Below are 21392 nucleotides of genomic sequence, written 5' to 3'. Positions count from 1 at the left end.
ATATAATAGGCTAACAGGCATTATGATTATTCTAATTTGAATTAGAATGTTTTTTGGGGGGTTTTTTTGCATAGAAAACTTTACTTATTTTGTTATTTTGTACTTCAAGATACCTTTGTCTTGAACATTTCTGCCATATTTACATTTACTTTTTAAACATATCATTTTGCGTCTGTTCTCACATGAAATCAGCATTGAAACTTTGTGCTAAAGCAGAAGCTGTTTCTGTAAAGTTTTGAAATGTCTAAAATGTCTTTATTGTAACATTCAACTTTACTGGAAACTAGAGTCTAAACAATATATCGGTCAACTGATATTATAAGCCAAAATTGGCCTACCACAGATATATTGGCTTTGGTGTATTTTTTTTTAAATATGCAACAATATTTTATTATTTTTAAAAGTTATATAGACAGCATTTTAAGAATATTTTATCCTTTTTCTTAATTCAACTTTAACATTTTTTTTGTTTGTTTTTCATTCATAGGTATTTATAATTAATTCCCAGTGAAGTTTACTGTTTCATGTCATTTTACTCCCTTCTGTTGGGACATACTGGAAACTTCTCATCCTGTATTCTAACTTTGTCTTTATGCTCTCTTATCCCTTCCTTGTTATTGTCTTCCTCACCTCCATTCTTCCACATTTATCTCTCTCACTCCATGTCCTTTTCCTCCCTGTCCTTCCACTCCTGTCGATTGATATCTCTCTTCACTTTCTCGCTAACTTTTCCTCCTCCAACTAACTTTGCTTTCCCATTTCACCTCATGTGACTTTACTTCCATCCATCTCTGTCTTTCACTTTATTCCTCTCTCCTTGTCACCCTGTGTTGCTCCCAGCTCCGTTCGGGCGAAACAGCAGCGCTTGTGGCCAGAGACCTGGCAGAGCAGACCAAAGGGCTCCTGCGTCCTGGCGATGTGCCATCTACTGTGCGGGCAATGGCCCAACTGGTCGAACTGCTAGACGTCCAGCTTAGGAACCTCACCCCCGGTGGCAAGGACAGTGCTGCACGCAGCCTCACTAAGGTACTGCAATCAGGGAACACCTGTTTTAGGATACACAGTATAGTGATTGACCAGATGGGATAAATGTCTTTCTTGCAGCCTCTGGTATGTGGAAGGATGCAAGGGAATAACTGGAAATTAAGACAGAGAGGGATGAGGGAGAGAAAAGGTAACAGATAGATGAACTCTTTTAATTTAACAGCAAGATGAATGAAGTCAGTGGTTAGTGTTGTTGTCTTACACTCATTCTTCAGAGTTTAAAGAAGTCAGAGCTTGATGAAGAACCATACATAAAACTGTAGATTTCCAGATGATAAATAACTGCTTTTAGATATTATTTTACTCTCTTCTGCGTGTGGGTCTTCGTAACAAGTTTTACTCAACATTATGGCTGATAGATTACTGCTTTTAGTCTTTGGCAGGGTTCCCCAACTTTTTTCAGATCAGAACCGAAATTTAATAAAACTCTGTCTTACTCTGGGAGTCTCTCATTAAAACACACAGTACTTGAGATGAAAACGGGCTTGGGACACATTTCACGTCATAGCTCAGTGTTTAATGAACTTCAGTCTTTGAGCTACAGCTACAAAGATACTGTCGACAAGGAGGCCTGAGTGCTTACTTCAGGATTACATTAATGGAAACTTGATCCTGAGGATGAAAATATCTGTTTTACTACAGTGTTAGACAAGATCTGCACTTTGTTCTTGTGGGCATTCAATTAAAGTGAGTTAAATCATTGGGGAATGGCTGACTGGCTGGCTTGGCTGGCTAATTGACTGACTGGATTTTGGACTGTTTTCTTTATTGTCACTACTGAGGTCAACAGTGATAGGCGGGGTTTAATAGCAAGATTGACAACTGCTGCCACCTCTTATACAGTCATTGGCCTTTTATTGGCTTTAGCTTCTGAGTCACTGGGTCTCCTTTGTTTTCACTCTCTCTGTCCGCCCTTTTTGTCTTCGGTATCTTTACATCTCTTGTGCTCTCTCTAAGTAATTTGGTTACACGTGTGAAATGAATACATAACAAAGCATGTGTAAGTGGAATCAATTCATCTGTGTTTTGCTGTTGACCAAATGGCCTGTTAAAGGTTGAATTTGTATGTGGAAAAAAATCCTCAATAGGAAAAGAAAAGCAGTTTCCCTGATTTCAATAATGACCCAATTATATATACCTAATTGATTAATATGCCGGCTTATTATGCTAATTTTCGGTAGGAAATCAAATATGGCCAATCACGCACGAGTTGCGTAGTAATTAATACCATCAATTTACTTGGCGGTGAATGCAGAGAATGAGTAGAAAAAAGGAAAGGAGGAAGAGAGGAAATTATGAAAACAATCTTGAGGAAGAGGAGAGTAGAAACGAGAGGCAAGAAAGACAGTTATGGGAAAATGGAATGAAAAAAGGTAAGATGAGTGAGAAGAATAATAATATTTTTAAAGCAAAAATCTTTTTGTGCAATGCTAATGAAGTGGGTGTGACTGCCTTTGTGCTCCTTAGGGTGAACGTGTATGTGTGTGTGTGTGTGTGTGTACTGTATGATTGAAAGGTGTTATATTGCTAACAGCTAAATTGTTTGAATTTGCAGCTTCAGAAGAGAGAAAGGTCCTGCAGGTTTTTCACACAGGTATTTCCGCCTCCTGGTATCGTTCATTATTTCGCCACAGTATAGTCCCACATGTTTTCTCTATGTTCATTTTATTTATTTTTTTTTAAACTCAGCATGTAATCTGCACAGCAAGTATGTGTGTATGTGTGTGATCACACATTACAACGCTTTACGTAGAATTTTAATTCTATGCTGCAGTGGTTGTCTTATGTCTTGCATCCCTACCCTTTGAGGAGGGGGTCATTTAACAGGTCTGTACTGGTCATGAAGTACAGAATCACTGATAACCATCCAGCAGTATCTGCTAACAAAGTTTTTGTCTCCTCAAAGGGTTTGCTGACATTCTTTTGTTTTCAATTTCACTTTTTTTTGCATTTGGAATCAATTGCACTGATGAGAGGCCATGATCAATATCAATAATAGCTCATCTATTTTGCAGCACTATGTGCAGAATTGTAAACAGGCCTGCCTGGAAGCAAACGACTCGCTATCCATCCCCATTCAATGAAATGTCCTCTCTGCTGCTGTATCAGAGAGAGGATATTCTGTTGCATATTTCTTGATCATGGCCTCAGTGCTTTAAGAATAATACTGGCTTTTGTTTGTGGCTCAGTATTAATTTATTTTGCGTCCTTGTTGGTCTGTTTGTATTGACGTTTGTTTGTGTTGATGCCACGGGCTCGCACCGTGAACAGAAAATCTAACATCCTTTAGGCATGTTTCTGGTCAGCTAAAATCACTATTCATAACATCAAAGGACCCCACCTTCCTCATCCATGTGCTGTAGATAGACTGCAGAGTCTCTCTTTTTCTCTCACTGCAACCAGCCCCCCCCTTCCCACACCCCCACCACACACACACACACACACACACACACACACACACACACACACACACACTAGCTCTTTTTCTCCTGATGCAGGCTTTTTTTCCACTCTCCCCTGAAAAGTCTTAACGTCAGCACCAGTCAGCAATGTCACATCATAGAACATGGCTTAGGTCTATATGCAAGTTGACACACACGTGTGCGTGCACACACACGTTACAAATATGGAAATATATCTTCAACAACGATGTCATGCTGTCACATCACAACAGCCAGACATTTTTATGCATCTCTAAATGCTGCATTCAGACAGCTAGTTACAGGTTAACGTCAAAACATTCCACCACACACCTTGGGTACTGCAGGGGGCTGGGAGTGATCGATTATATAATTAGCCTTAGTAATGTGAAACAAAATTATACCAACAGTCCCTTACTCTGCCAGATAGAAATGTGCGTGATTAGGGATGTGGTGTGGTGCTGCCCTCTCCTCGTTAATTATCTACAGCACTAATTACCAAGTGAAGAGAGTGGGCAGGAGGTTTGGGTTCTTAATAGAGACAAAAAATAATTGAATTCTCTCTCTCTCTCCTCTCCTCTTTCTCTTTCTCTCTCCTCTCACACTTCATCTCTCCTCCTCCCTCACTTCGTTTGGGGAACTGGGGATTCGTTTCATGTATACTAAATTGGCAATTTATTCATGATGAAGTTGGTGGTGTGGAGAGGCTTTGATGCTGTAGGGTGGATTGATGGAGGGAGGTAGAGTCTGCAAGGTAGGTTGAGAGAGAGAGGAAGGGGGAGGAGTTAGTGGGGGGTGAGCAGAAATTAAACAGAGTACGAGAAACAGAAATGGAATGTGAGAGAAAGAGAGGAGACAGTGATGCTCAATGGCAATGTCTAATTTGCCCTCTATTTATGGATGGCGGGTCACAACATGGCATGCTGTGAATTTAAAGCCTGATTTAGCTGCAAACTCATCCTGTCAGGGCAGACAAACTCCAACAACAACTGACAGATAAGCCTGCTTCTCTGATGAAAACATTTTCAAAACATGCACTTTCTCAGCGCTCAGTCAAGCGAATAAAAGAAAAAAAAATCCATTCTTCTACGCTTGCCCCTTTTCCATACTTCTAACATCCGTCATTTTATAAAGTGTATATCACTGTGCACGAGTGTACACATACTGTACATTCTTGCACCCATGTGCTAGTGCGTGTGCCTGTGCTCCCCTTATGTAGCTGGGAGTAGTAGAGCAACCCAGCTCTAGCCTGTCTTGCCGCTGCTGTTTACGCTGGATTACCCCAACGCTTCAAAGCATTTCACTTCTGCCCCATTTACTGGTGTGTGTGTGTGTGTGTGTGTGTGTGTGTGTGTGTGTGTGTGTGTGTGTGTGTGTGTGTGTGTGTGTGTGTGTGTGTGTGTGTGTGTGTGTGTGTGTGTTCATGTACATGCACACGCACACGCATGCACTTGCCTATGCCTACCCTGTAATAAATAGTCACTCACATGCAGACACACACACACACACAGTAACACACAGTAACACACACATAAACGACACCCTTATCTGTCTCTGCAGAGTCTCTCCCCCTCTTTGAAGACCCCTAAAAAAACCTGTCTCCATTTTAGCCCTCAAGTCCTTATACTTGTGTGGATAGAAATGTCACCAATGGCACCAGTGCTTACAGGCACACACATGCACACACGCACGCACACACACACACACACACACACACACATAAACACATATATTCCATCTATGACTTTTCTTATGTGGAGATGTCTGGACCTCAAGGAAATCACAACCCTTATTCTCCTTACCTATCTCTCTCCTCTACTGATGCAATCTCAGCACTAGTGAATTAAATTTTCTATGAAAACATCATATGAAATTGAAAATGCAAGATAATCAAAAGTTCAATAAAAAGCAATGAAAAGTTTAATGAGAGTAGAAAAGGGGGGGGTTATCTGAAACACATCAAAGCGAGCGTTTGGGAGCAGCATGAGGAATAGGAAAGCAGTGCCACTGCTGTCATATCTGCACCCTCTCCTCTTTCTTTCTCTGCTGCCTGGACTGCTACTGTACAGCAAGTGGAGCAGAATGATGCACTGCAATGCCTTTCCCAGCCCCTCGTGCACATCCTCAAGCACACACACGTACACACATACACACACACAGAGGGAGAGGGAGAGAAACAGATACACAGAAATTCTAATACCAACATACATACAAGCATACATGCATCCAGTTCTATACACTATCCAAACTTGCACGTTCAACAAATGTACCCACTCACTGTATGTCAGTGCATATTGACTCACTAATACTGTACACACATTCAACCCAGAATTAGGAGCACAGAGAAATCTTCTGAGTCCTTTTAACTCGACAATACAATCAGTGAAAGCATATTTCAGTTTCATGCATCTTGGGTATGTTTTTTTGTAGATTTTGCTTTCATTTCTATCGCAATAATAACATTGTGCTCACCTAATTAACTGCCGAGTTCTAGGTATGCGGCAGCATTGGTACAAAAAACATGAGTGCTCAGATGATCATAAAGGAAAGCGAAAAAGCACACAGTAAAATTATTGTCTGACATTCTTTGAAGCCATCTTCTCAATTTACAGAAGTTCAACTTTGACTTACTTTAGGTGTGTGAGCACAGTTTTCTTGTGCATGAAAGGAATACTCTGACATTTCATGTGTGCTCATTTTGTTTTTATTATACCTCCAAACAAAACTGTTGGTTTGTTGTAGGGACTGCAGCTAATGAGTATTTTCATTATTAAGTCATCTGTTTTGGATTTTTTACAACTAAAAGTAAATGATTTAGCCTCTAAAAATCAAGTAAACACTGTTTCAGTGTGATCATCTGATTATGTATGTTTTTTGCCCTGATCTGAGTTGCCACTGTTTTTGCCAGATTTCAATCATTTACAGTGATGACAGTGCTGTCATAATTGATTTCAATGATGAACAAGACTTCATAACCCAAGTAGTATTAAACCAGAGTTTTCCCTTAAAGAAGTATTGAAGCTTGTAGTATTCCACCACAGTCAATGAAGAGAAGGAATAAAGAGAGAAATTTGCATGTGTGTGCTTCATATTCGCTCCTACTTATGGTTGTTTGCTAAAGCAGTGGATTAATTAGTTTTTGTTTACATGTAGCCCTCCCAAACTCATCCAATATGCATCCCAGCTAATTAGCTGCTAGCACTAAAGGAGGACATAATATGATCACATTAGCTTGTTGGCTGAGCATCCATTTCACGTGTGTGATATATTGTATCAACATGTGGATATCACACGCCCAAAATAAACAGGTAGGATTAGCTCTAATTCCAGAGGCCAACCGCACGTTTTGTAACACATGCCGTCAACACTCATGTGAGTCATCATTCTACACTGTGTTTCTATCTAGGAAGCTGTCACTCTCTACCCACTGCACACAAAAACATCTGTGCCTCTTTACAGTCACTGTTGCTGTTCCTGGTCTCTCAGTTCTCCCTAACTCTGAGTGAAAGGGGCAGAGAGAAAGTCAAATGGTTGGTGTGCGAATGCCAATAAACTGATGTCTCACACTCTTCCTCCCTGGCCTTGCAATTCCCTGCTGGAGACCACCTTTGCTTGTATAATGGCACCTGTGTTCCTTTTGCCACTTTCCTCTCCACCCTCCTCAGGAGGGAGAAGCATTGAAAGAGCAAGAGATAAGTGAGGGATGAGGAGTGCGTTTGCAGAAAGGGTGATTTACAGTCAGAGAAAGAGAAAATAAAGAGACAGACAGGAGTGTGAGATGTGTGTGTTTGATAGCACCTGTATTCGCTTTTCTGCCTCCCTTGTTCCCAGTGGACGCCTGTCACCATGGACTCACTGGACTGTTTTATCGCTCTCCCAAGGCTCTCTTCCCTTCTCTCCCTCTACAACAGCTCTCTTTTTTTCTATTTCTTTATCTCTTCCAGGGTCTTTTAAGATGTGTGTATGTGAGTGTGTGTGTGTGCCTGCCTATGTGTGGTGCTCATGTCTGAAAATGAGGAGGTGAATTCTTAAGAGTATAAAGGAATGTGAGCTCGAGACAAAATACGTATTGTTTCATGAGGAGTATTTCATCTATGTGAGCCAACCCTTTTCCGTTTAGTCTGATAATATTTTTGGATCCAGAAATGTTATGCATGGCTGGATATGACCCAGCAGACATTATCTGATGAAACTCTAATTTCTTCGCAGACCCTCAAGCACAAGTTTTCCAACTCAAAGATAAGACTGTTGCTTTAAAAAAAAAGTCGGTTTGGGGGTGTAGACACATGGTGATTGCAATCAGCTAATTAGCTTAGCTTGATTTTCAGAACTGTGATGGATTTTCTATCACAACAGCCTTTTATAAAGAGAATTTTGAAAAAAGTTACGAACATTAAAAACTTTAAGTTTAATAGCTTCTGTGTTTTTGCCTTTGTTATGTCTGCATGGGAATGCTACATTTGCATTGCTAACATTTGTTTTTGTCATGGTCTGTCAACATGATAAATGACAAGCCACTGCATTCTCACTGTTGCATCCCATTGACTGCTGTCTTCAGTAGTTATGGAACAGCAATGTTATCTGTACCATGAATGGATTTGCATTAATTCTTGCTTTGGCATCATTGACTGAGAGTGATAAAAGTATTAGCTTCCTCCGTGTGACCTTCTTGTTTCTGCTGCTGCCCCAGGCGATGGTGGAGACGGTGAATAATTTGCTGCAGCCACGAGCCCAGGCAGCGTGGAAAGAGCTGCCCACCAGCGAGCAGCTGCACTCGGCCACTCTGCTCCTTGATACCGTGGAGACGGGGGCTTTTATGTTGGCTGACAACCTCCTCAAGACTGACACTGTGCAAGAGACCACTGACAACATTCGTGAGTACATTTTTCCAACATGCTTCCCATTTTGTAAACTCAGTGGGGCCTTGCAACTAACACAGGGCCTGTCCAGATGCCTGACAGTTAACCATTCAATATCTTTATTGAAGCTGCACAATGGTCAAGAGTTGAAGGCTGCACTGGGCACATCACAGGTGTTTAACTATCGGGGTACAAAGTATGGTTTGGCTGGAGCAAAAGCATTTGTATGTTTCATTGACTTCACCTGCATACCTAAAGTAATAGAAACCAGAATTTTTCAAATATGCCCTTACTTTTGGCAGAAGCGTGGTTCTTAGATTTCAGTTTTTTTCTTTCTTCTTCTTATAACAACATAAAATAGCTCATGCTGCTAAAGATCTAAGAATATGATGTAATATCATAGTAAGAGGCAACATAGACAGCAGGCATTACTGAACACGCCGCCTCAGATCTAAGTTTTATAATACAAACGAGAAACAAAGTATACTATCTAACTTAACAGCGCATCAAAAAATAACATAACCTTTCTTGTAAGTAATTTTACGCTAACACACGTATATGTGAATGGATACATGTGAGTGGACAGAGTAAATGGAAGTGGGGCAGACTAATGGTATTGTTCTACTTCTTAGATGGATGGTAGTAAAACATATGCAAGAATAGTTTGTGTGCATGAAACTAAGCCACAAGTTAAACAACTGCAGGATCATATTGTATGATCTCTATTACATGATCACTTTGTCAGCATCTAATAGCATAATACATTTTTTTTGGAACTGAAACATTTAGATGATTAATTAGACCATTAGTGGAAAATTAATCAGCAACTATTTATCTATTTATCTATCAATTATTCATCAATTCCTCCATCCATCCATCCATCCATCCATCCATCCATCCATCCATCCGTCCATCCATCCATCCATAGCAGGGTTACAGGGTGCTTTTCTCAGTCTTATAACTTTTAGACTCCTAGATGGAAAAAAAAATTTGCAGATGAATCGATAATCGAAGTTGCAACTGTAATATATTTTTCACAGAGCTGAATGGGAAGTAATAGAATGCAGAGGTTGCATTACATTTGTTGGACATGTAGTCAACAATACCCTGTTAAAAATGTGGATATTTCAAACAAACATACTAAACATCAATATACTATTGAGCATTATGTGTTCTCTCTGAAGCACTGAATGACTCTTTGTCATGGTTGATGAGTTAAGAGAATAATAAATCATCTGCTTTATCCCATAAAAGCCTTAAAGGGATGTTAAGGATAACCAGGTTGTGTTAAACAGCCATGTATCTCAGTCCAAAATTAAAACAAAACTGTATTTAACACAAGGGGCCCATTTAGATTACCCATGACATGCAAGCAACTATTTATTTTGCACTGCAACACAAAACAGCATGTGTGTATACACACAGCGGACTGCTAAAACAACATTCAAAGTACTATCAAAATTATGATAATATGAGTGTATAGGGCAAGTTGAGTGGACATGATGATGAACAAGATGTGAATAAGATGATGCATTCATTAATGTATACTAAACCCTAAACATAAGCATCTCTTTTGTCATATTATTTAATGTTGATATGTAGATTTTGTTAACACATTAATATGAAGAAATCTGAAGTAATCTTAAAAAAATCTGGTGTGTTCAATGAACTCCTGAGTAGAAGAAAACGTAAAACATAATATAGTGTTGTTTGTTTCTTGCTTCATTGAGGAGATTTAATTGCATTTCACAGAGATGATCAACTGCCTGTGCCAAAATTCTACATTTTTATAGCATGTACATAAACAGCGCAATAAGTAGATGTTAGGGACTACATGTTGACTATATGCTCTATTATTTTGAGCAGGTGTGTAGCTGTCTAACGCACATCATGATGAAGAGGGCCAGGTTGTTGCATGAGATGCTTTGAAGTCCTTGTATCCATAAAGACCCATACATGGTTAACAAAATGCAGGAAAAAAATGACCTTGAGGCTTCTAAGAAAGGGATGAATTGTTCGCCAGAGACAATCATTTTTATTCTTATATATATGTATATATTTTTTATTTTTTATTTTCTTCCCTTCACTTCACTTGCATTTGACAAAGCAGAACAAAGCTGTTATTATGGAGTGGTGCACATCACTTTCCTCCCCTCTGTTTCGCCTCCTCATCATCTCTTCTCATCTTCTCTCCCTGATCCTCTCATCACTGTGCCACAGAATAAGGCAGAAGTACTGGAGAGGGGGGAAAAAAGAACCTTCTTTGCTTTTCATGTCTCCACATGATGTTTTGTCTTGTGAGCCATCATTATTTCATCTGCACTCAGACCAGCGGGTGTTAATCACCTATGCTTCCATTGATTATCCTCCTGTTTACCCCTTTTTGAGTTGAAGCTTCAAAAAATCCTTCTCCCACCCCTCCAACATTCACTGGGCTTGTGTGTCACACAGTTAAAGATTAAAAGGAGGAACAGGAGAAGAGATAAGGCTGAAGATGATGAGTAAAGAAGAGACTGGATGAATGTGTGCTTGAGGGTGATGGCAGTGGTGGAATGTCAGATGATGCTCTGAGGTTTTTTTTTTGTTCACTTCCACATCAGTAAGCAATGAAATCACAGCTATTTAGTCACATGATGTGGTGGTAACATTCATCACAGACTAGACAGATTCCACAAAGTCCTCTCAACATGAATTCTCACTTGAGTTTAAGTACATTTCCCCACAACCACCTTCCTACACACTTTCACCTTACATAATCTCAGACTTGTATCTCCTTCAATTTTTTTCCCTCCTCCTGAACGCACCACATAAATACGGTTACATAAACAGTCATCGAAATGTAGGCTACCACATATCTGAAGAACTTAAAACAGCTAGGAAATCTTCTTTTTACTGGAAAATGTTGTCTCCGCATCCCTCTTCTTTTTGTGCCGTTAATCTTCCCTCCTAGCTAATCCAGTGGGCAGATCCACCGTGATTATCTCTCCGTTTTATTCATAACCGGCCCGACACCGCCTCTCATCTCTCCTTTTCTCTCCTTCCATCCCCTCTCTCTGTCTCCTCCTTCTCTACTCTCCTCCCTGGACTTTTTAAGCCCCCTTTTCAGAGGAGTGAGTGACAGGAATAAATTATTTAAGTGACGCATTTTTAAGAAGCCATAGAATTGACTGTAGGTGATATTATTATTATGTTAGATGGTGTGTTTGACTACGCATCGCAGTATTAGGCAGATGAATAAATAATGTTATTATTAGAAGCAAAACAGTGATTTGAAGGGATAACACAGCGGTAACAGCGTGTGTGTGTGATAACGATAATGAACAAGTGTGTTTCTTAGGAGGAAGATTGTCATGACAAGGATGCTTTAATTAGATTAGACTCAGCGTGTATTGATATCCCGCCGCTGTGTGTGGGTGTAGATGCGTGTGTACATGTGTGTGCATATGTGTGGGTGGGATCGCTGTGTTTGTGTGTGTGTGTGTGTGTGTGTGTGTGTGTGTGTGTGTGTGTAGAGATTGAATGTTTAGTTTGGCTTAGGTGCAAGCGAGGGACACTTAACTAGTGTTTCTCTTTCTTTTTGCCCGTATTTGCATATCGTTGTCTGTGTCTGCCTGCCTCATTCTGCATCCATTTCCTCTCTCCCATACGTTAGTGTCTTAGGCTTTGTGCGCTATCCATTATACTCTGTAAGAGAAAATAGTTCCCCTTCTGCCTATCTCAACTATAGCCTTCCGCTTTCAACGTATCTGCCCATTTCCCATCTCTCCATCTCTCATCCATTCTGCTCCCCTTTCTTTTTTTCAACCTCTCCCAAGCACTTCTCCCTGACCTCCTCAACCCCCCCTCCCCCCTTCACTTTCACCCTGTTCTCCCGCTCCAGCTCCTCTTCTCCTCTAATTTCCATCTGAACATGTCCTTGTGTTGTTTATTTGATCAGGGAGCTGTTTTCACTGTGAAAACGGTGGCTAAACCATCGAATCACTATGAAGCACAAGATAACGATACACCAAAGGTATAATTAGTCCTTAATTAGAAACTTTATCTAATACGTTACACAGCCGTAATCAGGAAAGTGCTAACGAACCTGGATTGTGAAATTAGATTCCCACAATGCAAGAGGGAAGCTGGATAATCTACCTAGATGTGGTGGACCAGTTGCCTGGAGACATTGTTGCCTTTTTTTAGTGTATAAAGAAGTGATTTCACTTTGATGAGTGTCAGCTTTTCTTTGTTTAGGAGAAGCTAGTAACTGCTTCAGGATTTGTATCTGTGTTCTGCCATGACGCACTTAGTGAGAAAACATGGTTATTACAAGAGGCTGCAAAACAAATCCGATGTAACTTTGACATCAAGGTGTGTGTGTGTGCGTGTGTGTTTGTGTGTGTGTGTATTCCAGAGCTTGAAGTGGCCAGGCTGAGCACGGAAGGGAACCTTGCAGACTTGACGTTCCCTCAGTCGGAGCTACATGGAAACTCCATCCAGCTGTCAGCCAGCACTCTCAAACAGCACGGAAAAAACGGTAGAAGAGAAATCTCACATTCTCCCTTCCTCTCACTCTTGCAATGAGGTCTATGACCCCTCACTCGCTCTGGCTAACCCATTCGCAATGTTTTTCCCACTTGCAATGTCTCTTTTTCTTACATCTACTGTCTATTTCTGTCATCATTAGTTAAGCCAAGAATTAACAAGCGCACTTCTTCTGTGTGTTTTCCGACAGGAGAGATCAGGATGGCCTTTGTCCTGTACAGGAACTTGGGTTCTTACCTGTCCACAGAGAATGCCAGCGTTAGACTGGGCAGTGAGGCCGTCTACCCTAATTACTCTGTTATCGTCAACTCCCCGGTCATCACAGCATCCATTAACAAGGAGAGCAATAAGGTTTACCTGTCTGAGCCTGTGGTCTTCATCGTCAAACACTTGCAGGTTAGTAAGGTGCAAGGTGACGACTTATTTTTTGTACATCATTAAAAATATCACACTGAGGTTAAAGGATATAGTTTCTGATATTTTGTATTTTGTTACTGTCAGGAAATCCCATGAAAAGGATCCAAAGCCTCATTTAGCTTATTCCTCTGTGTGATAGAGTTCCATCATTATACAAAAACTATTAAAAAAAAACACATCAGTCAGCTGCAAAGTTGCACTGGGAGACATGTTCCTTATTACAATGAGGCAGTACACTTTATTGAGTCAGCTCCAAATACACAGTCTTGCAGCCTTAAATACTCACCAAATGTTTCTTAATCCATGGTTGAAATTAGTCCCCAACAAAGTCCCTTTTTACCCCACTTAAGTCATGATTGTTAAAAACTACAGTGCAGCGCTGTAAATAAGGAGATTATTTAGTCTTTTAAAAAATAATCTAAATGTATTTATATTTGAATAAACATATATATAAATATTTTCATCCTCAGCAGACATAAATAGGGTTTGAGCTGAGAACCACAGACAGGGTAGGGAACTTGGAAAGTATTTACAGATTAATGAAATCATTTGGTCTTTTCATTGGATTTGTTAATAAAACGATAGATCGATAGAAATAAAAACAGATTAAATTCCAGAGCATAAAAGTGAGTCTTAAGGTGCATCTTATTAGGACTTGACTGTTGTGAGTTGACTATTTTTAAGGCTTGATTCGACTTGGGACTTGCCGGAAAAAAACTTTAAAATATGAAAAATATGAAATATTACATTCTGATTCTGTAATAATAGAGGCAGAGGAAAGTGAAAAAGGATTATAGTCATACAGTTTAAATATGTATTTATTGTGCCTATGAATTGAACGGTCTTAGTCTCAGTTATGTAAGGAAATCTTTTTTTTTTTTAAACCATGTCATTTAATAGTCAGCATTTGAAGATAAAGCTTTTGACACAACATGACTTAACTCAGACTTGACTTGATTGACTTTGACTCAAAACAGCTGTATTAATATCTGAATATAGCTACCCTTATTCCACATTGCTTCATAATGTATAATTAGGGTGGTCAGCACCACATTTTTTGTGTTGCTCATCCAACCAGCAAATGCTGATCCAGTTGGTGATCCAGCTTGTTGGCAGTGAAAAATTCCTCAGTGTTTCGCTTGCTCATTTCGAGAGTAACTTTACACACCCTACACACACATCGTCCTCAGTTTACATAACACAAGCAGTTCCTACACTCCAGCATCTCACACAACAAGCACGGACACAGCACTGTCACCTCCTGCCATGACTCCATGTTTATTTGTTGCTGCGCTCTCGCATTCTGTCCCTTCTGTTTATTGTTTTGTTGTCATGTGTGTTTGACTCCCTCTCTGTGTTTCGTCTTCTCCATCCCTTTCTCCTCCAATTCCTCCCACTGTTTTTCGCACTTTTTTCTGGCTCTCCCACCATCCCATGTTTCTACCTCCCACCTCCCCATGACTAAGTATCTGCTCTCTGACTTCCTGCAACTCCTGCCTCTTCTCCTTTTTGTCCCTCTCTTTCAGTTTCTTCCTCTATGTCTTGGTTTCTCTCACTCTCTCGCTTCCTCCCCCTCCTCCCATGTCCCTAGCATTCGGAAGAGAACTTCAATCCCAACTGTTCGTTCTGGAGCTACTCCAAGCGCACCATGACGGGATTCTGGTCTACACAGGACTGTCGTCTGCTGGCTACCAATCGCACACACACCAGCTGCTCCTGCACACACCTCACCAGCTTTGCCGTTCTCATGGCCCATGTGGAGGTCAAGGTAGGTGTTTATTTTGCAGTGCCTGCCAGCAGGGCATAGGCAGGATCAAAGGGATAGTTGTTCATCATTTGATTAACTGTTGCTGGCAAAAAGATCTTAAAAAAGAAGGAGGGAAGGGAAGGGGTTGATCCACAACATCTGGAAAATGGATTATAACTCTCCAGACTCTCCAGTACTGAGTAATCATACTTGGCAATGGAAATGTTACAATTGATTCGTCAAGCCAGATGATGACATTAGGTTGACAAAAAATCTGCACTTCAAATATTCATATTGAGCAGATTACCAAACAGATAGCTTTGAATTAACAAAGAAACTGACATAAGAGACAAAAGCTGCAGGTCCTATTTGATATTAAAAAATATGTTTGAGTAATCAGAAAGGAAAAGTATCTCATTTATTTTGATGTCCATGAGCCACTGTGGGGGGTGGATAAAAACCTTATTGTCCTGCCATGTGTGGGATAAGTGCTTTTTGTCTCCCTCTTTTGTTACGTTAAGTTCCTTTTCACAAATCGGCTCTTGTAAGTCTGGATATTGTGTGACACCCAGTCTCTGCCTCTGGGCCAGAGGATGTGTGTTACTTCTAAAGGGGTCATGGTCAGAGCTAGCTTGGCAGCCCCTTGTGAACACAGTGTGAGGGTTTGAGCAGTAGATCCATCACAGCAGTGCTATGTTGAACATTGCTCTGCCTGCCAGGTTGCAGGACACTGATGGATAGAGTCAGCACACCTGTGCAACGCAGCGTAACGCTGTGGCCCTGAACGCTCAGCGACACACAGCCACACTCACATCAGTCTGTGGAAGGGAGTGTGTGTCTGTGTGCGTATGTGTGCACACCTGCAGTATGTTTTATGTTACTGTAATATGACTCATGTATGTTTTTTTAGCACACTGAGGCTAGCTTAATAAGGTAGCGATGAATAAATAAGCTATTAAATAATCCACTCCTCTCTTTTCTCACACTCACAGAAAGAGGACAGCATGCATGACCTGCTCCTGGATGTGATCACGTGGGTGGGAATCCTCTTGTCGCTGGTTTGCCTGCTTATCTGCATCTTCACCTTTTGCTTCTTCCGTGGGCTGCAGAGTGACCGCAACACCATCCATAAGAACCTCTGCATCAGCCTCTTCATTGCTGAGTCACTGTTCCTGGTCGGGATCAACAGGGCCGATCAGCCGGTAAATGGGGTGGGGTTGTGTGTTTGTGTGTGTGTGTGTGTGTGTGTGTGTGCACAATATACACTGTCTATGTGCATATTCTTTTGACTGTGTTAGGAAAGACTGGCAAAATAACAAAATAAAAAAACAATATTCTCTCACAGGCCGCATTTCAATTAATTCACGCCGTTCCAGTGCATTCTTGGCATATTTGTCCACTGACCAGTGCTGCTCATCATACTGCATTATTGGCAGAGGATCTCATGAAATGTTTACTAACTAACTGTCAGAGGCTGACCACATTGCAGCTTCATGAATAAGAAACAGATTTGGTACGTGCAGCGCCCTGGAATAAAATTCTAAAACAGCCTAGATTGTGCAACATTTTGCTGAAAATTCTGTGGAAAAACAAGCTAGAAAAAAGGAGCTCATTGGCATTATTTTAAAGCACATGCTCTGTTTTCTATTTAGTCATTACTATACCAAACACAAGACAATGCTTCACATTAATCACATTACAGTTTGTGGCCAGTTCAGAAAGCACTGCCAACCACAGCAGGAGAGGAGACAAAAACATTGCTGCAATGTTAGGCTACTAGTGCATTTAGCTTTTTAGTTTTTTAATGGTAAACTCTATGGTAAAAAAAACCCTTAAATGTAAAGTGCATATTACACAGACTTGTACATAGGCCAGATAAACCATTGCTTATGTATAAGCTATGTATTAGCTTAGCCAATGTTTAAGCTAAGCTTCCATCTTGCCAGTCGCGTTTCTTAGTCATTTTCCCCCTCGGGCTAGCTGAAGTCTTTCTCTTTTTTTCCCAGAAATGTTATTGACTCGAAGGAGGTTGTTTGTAGCTTGTGTAAATCCAGGCCTTTGTGCTAAAAACTGAATTGTGGACTTCCATTTCTTGTAAAGTTATTTAGCAATATTTACTCTGGGTATTGATTATAAAAGTGCTAGCAAATTTGTGTTCTTTTTCTTTCAGTCTCCTTATAAAAAGTTGATGCTGCCCAATCAATTATTTTCAAGTATCTTTTGAGATTTAGAAGAGCTGAATTTATGTTTGTGATGTAGTTGGTGCCAATATGTAGTATGTAGGCTATAGTATAGCAATAATTAGATATATATTTTGCTCAATTCTATTGTTAGTATTGAAACATAAGTATGTATACAAAGTAAGATAAAATACAACTACCAATAAAAAAGTTAAAGAAAAATTCCAAGTATTTGATAAGAGCTGTTAGAGTTTGAAAAAAATACGTTATATGATATGTGCAGGGAATGTGCAAACACTCACAGTATAAGCATTATATGTTATGTGCAAATGTCATAATCAAATAAAAAATTGTGTTAATGTAAAACACCATTATTTAGTGTGATGGGTTTACAGATGTGTAAATAATGACATTACATTAATATGATGTGTAGTTCACTAAACTTGCTCATAAACCAGATAAGATAATGCATGTTAACATTCAGACCAACCCCAGGGTTTTTTCTGGGTCACAGTGTCAGCCTGAATTGAACTGAAGTAACACACAATGATGCCTATTCTTCAGAGTCAGCAATGCATTCAAGTACAGTAACAAAACAAAAAAAACATACTGTAGAGTATGAAGCATACTCTACAGCTTTATGTGCATAGCAGTTTATTAATGATGACCAAGCCTCTCCAAATCCTCTACTGCAGGTTGTCTGGCTGAAGTGGACTCAAAATACAAACATATACAGAAGATTCATTATTATTTCAACAGCAGTGGTCCCCTCTTTTGAAAATCCTCAATTCAAGTATGCTTAATGTAACTTAACTAGTCGCAACCTAATATGGTCACTTTCTGTTTCTCACTCACATTAGATAAACATTACCAAAATTGGGACTTTCTATTTATTTAATGATGCATGACCTTTACTGCTCAAGTAGAAGTGTACTCAGCTTTTGCAGCTCACAACTGGAGAGGAAAAACTAAAGCTTAAGAAAACATAAAGGAAAAGACCTCCTTGACCTCTACTATTGACAAGCCAATTTGTTTAAAGTTTGAGATTTTAGCTTGTTTGCCAACTAGCTACATAGCTGTTAGCAATGAGAGAACTTTGTTCCATGTAGAGTACAATTTACAAAAGTTGATATTTTAGACTTTTTACTATAGCAATTTATTAGATGCACTGTACCGTTGTTCCTCTACTGTTGTGTTTTTACATGTAGCATAGAGTGCATATTCAGTACAACAAATGCATCATTAGCTACAGTGATACCCATAAAAAAAACATATATTATGTTTTCATGCCCGTATTTACTCATTTACTCTCAGAACATTTCATGGGGCAGATTCAGAGATGAGACATTCTCCTTTAATTCCTCAAGGCAAGGTCCCTCAAACATAAACAACATATAGGAAAATAAGCTTACTTGCTTTATAGGCTTTTTTAGTGATTGGTAACCTGCGTCTTCTTTGTCTCTGAGCATTTTGAATCATTATGGAGTATAAGTCTATGGGCGAGGAAGTGCTCTGGGCTGTATGCTTTATCTCCTCCATTGCCTCCCGCTGAGTGCTCATTGAGAAACCCTCCTTATTGCAAATGAGGAGACAAAACAAATTTGATAGATTGTGTTTTAATATTGAGGTTTGTGTACTTCTCTTTGTGTGTGTGTGTATTTGTCTGTGTTTGTGTAGGAGGGATCACGTTTTTTTGTATGCATTTGAGCTGCTGCATTTTTGTGTGCCATTCTCCGTTAATTACTGGTGACTATTTGTGACCTCCATTAACATCTTCAGCATCACTTAGTTTGCAGCCGCTTAAGCCAGTAATTCCAGCAGGAAAACTAAATGACTTTGCATAAGCAGACACTTTTCTTTTCTTTTTCTTTTTTACCTGTGTGTATGCGTGCACGTGTGTGTGTATCTTTTTCTGTGTGTAAGCTACACTATGAGATCATTAGAAATGGAAATGAGTGACTCCCTTGCCCCCTAAACTCATTGTCTCTCAGACATTAGGTAATTGTCTCTCGCTGTAAACCATTCCATTATAAAATTCTGTCTGTTAACTCTTCCATTCAGTGATATAGAAGTGATGCTTTAGATAAAACAGTGGTTCCCAGACATTTTACTCTACCATTGAGTAAAGAGATGCCCCCTGACAAAGTGACATATTTTATGGATATATAATATGTATATAATATAATATATCCTATGTGTAATAATAATAAGCACAGAACAACTGATAACTGTTCAATTACCCAAATAGTGAATGCAATAACTGCCAAAACAAGCAATTTGAATGAATTTTGAAATGTCCTCAGAAATTATAGCTGCATATTTTTTTAATGCAGGACAAGGCTATATAACAATGAGTGAATATAATTTGTGTACATGTCTTTACCCTCATTTATATCTTTTTTTAAATCAAAACTTTAAAAATAACAGCTACATTTAGGTGTTGTTTAGTTTTCTTACACAACACCTAAATGACCCCAGGGAAGCTTGGGTGACCCCTAGTGGGGGTCAGGACCCCCAAGTTGGGAACTAGCAGATTAGAACATTGCCTCAAATCTCACTGCTCATTCTATCATTTGCGCCTTTCTTAAGCACCACTCTTTTTTTCTTTCCATCTTATTGCCTAAATTGTTAATCCGGTTTTAGGTTTGATACTTCTCTTTAATTTTCCATCCTCTGCTGCTCTGTTTTTCTCTTTTTTTACATTCAGGGGACTCTTGCTTGGTTTTCTAAGCATTTTATCATCTGTCTCTCTAACCCTTTTACATACCTCTCATCCGCCATGATTCGCTGGCTACTGACAATATGTTTTAAAATCCATTTACTCACTGTCAATGTGAAGGTAAAAAAATCCACTGGTTGGTACAGGTGTGATGTTTTAGTTTTTATTTGATATTTGATAATTACCATTTCACAAGAAACAAGCATGTACAGAATTTTGATAATATAGTTCACTTATAACATGTGGTTCAACTCTGTAACTCACTCAACTGTAATGATTTCCAATTATTCAGTATATATACTGAATTTCACTACTGGTTTTTTCCAAGCTTGAAAATATGTTCAAATTTTACGTGTGCTTTGTCTCTTTTATACCAAGCTGCAGAGTCATTTTTGCAGCAGTTCCACTTATTTTGTTCATTCTTGTCATTGATAAAAATCAATTGTATTTTCAACAGTGTTGCCAACTTTTTCTGACTCATAGTCTTATTGCTTGCAATGTTTGTATCATTTTTCCCCACTTTCTAACTCATTCTGTGCATTACTGTGTGTAGTGTTACTGTATTTTTAAATCCTCTCCTCCTTTCCCTCAACAGATTGCCTGTGCAGTTTTTGCGGCCCTGCTACATTTCTTCTTCTTGGCAGCCTTCACCTGGATGTTCCTGGAAGGGGTACAGCTCTACATCATGCTGGTAGAGGTGTTTGAGAGCGAACACTCCAGGACTAAGTACTTCTACCTGGCAGGATACGGCGTGCCTGCTGTCATAGTAGCCGTCTCCGCCGCAGTGGACTACAGGAGCTATGGCACCGACCGAGTGTAAGGATAGAGGGGTGACAAAGAAAGTGTAGCGTGAAGGAAGGTTGGCTGATGGGGCGAGAGAGGGAGGGAGGGAGGCTGGAGTGCCTGCTGTCATTTTGGCTCCGTCTGCCACACTGGACTCTACAAGCTGTGGAAATTCTGAAGAGTCAGTAGTGAGAGGTTGAGAGGGGAGAGAGAGGCAGAGAGAGATAGAGAAGCAGAGAAGGATGCACCACAGAGTGCCTGCATGAGCACAGCAGCGACAATGTGTGAATATGGAAGGATTTAACGGGTGGGATAGAAGGAAGGGGGGCTGGGAGGGTGGAGGAGGTGCATGGCGGAGCAGATTGAGGGAAAAAAGCAGTGATTTAAAAGTGAGAGTGTGAGAATGGAGGGATGGAGAAGGAAGTGATGAAGTATAGTGTGTCAGTATGTGCACACGTCCAGGCTGGCTTGCACATGTGTGTGTTAAAAAAGAAAAAAAGCTGGCTTCCCTGGAGAAAGTACAAAGTAGTGAAAGAGATGAGGACATACATTAAGAGCACATGGTAGCATATTCATGCACGCTTGACTTGTATAACCCCAGTCACAGGGTGAATCCAAGCAAAAGCATCTCATTCATATGAAATCTATGCATAATACTCACAAATACACAAGAGTGAACATACTTACATTTTTATA

General features: G+C 39.9%; 1 protein-coding gene across 1 annotated transcript in view; it reads left to right on the top strand.

Moving 5' to 3' along the window:
* The window catches only part of adgrl3.1 (adhesion G protein-coupled receptor L3.1), an 85752-nt gene that overhangs the window by 49378 nt on the left and 14982 nt on the right, over nt 1-21392 (top strand). Inside the window, exons 8-15 of the mRNA XM_053326573.1 lie at nt 841-1026; nt 2600-2638; nt 8155-8338; nt 12720-12842; nt 13041-13246; nt 14859-15035; nt 16007-16216; nt 20509-20729. Coding sequence (XP_053182548.1) covers nt 841-1026; nt 2600-2638; nt 8155-8338; nt 12720-12842; nt 13041-13246; nt 14859-15035; nt 16007-16216; nt 20509-20729 — 1346 coding nt within the window. The remainder of the gene's footprint in view (nt 1-840; nt 1027-2599; nt 2639-8154; nt 8339-12719; nt 12843-13040; nt 13247-14858; nt 15036-16006; nt 16217-20508; nt 20730-21392) is intronic.

This window comes from Scomber japonicus, chromosome 2 (assembly GCF_027409825.1).
Source record: "Scomber japonicus isolate fScoJap1 chromosome 2, fScoJap1.pri, whole genome shotgun sequence".
NCBI classification, from domain to species: domain Eukaryota; kingdom Metazoa; phylum Chordata; class Actinopteri; order Scombriformes; family Scombridae; genus Scomber; species Scomber japonicus.
The sequence above is the reverse complement of the archived record's forward strand: the minus strand, read 5'-3'. Positions and strand labels throughout refer to the sequence as shown.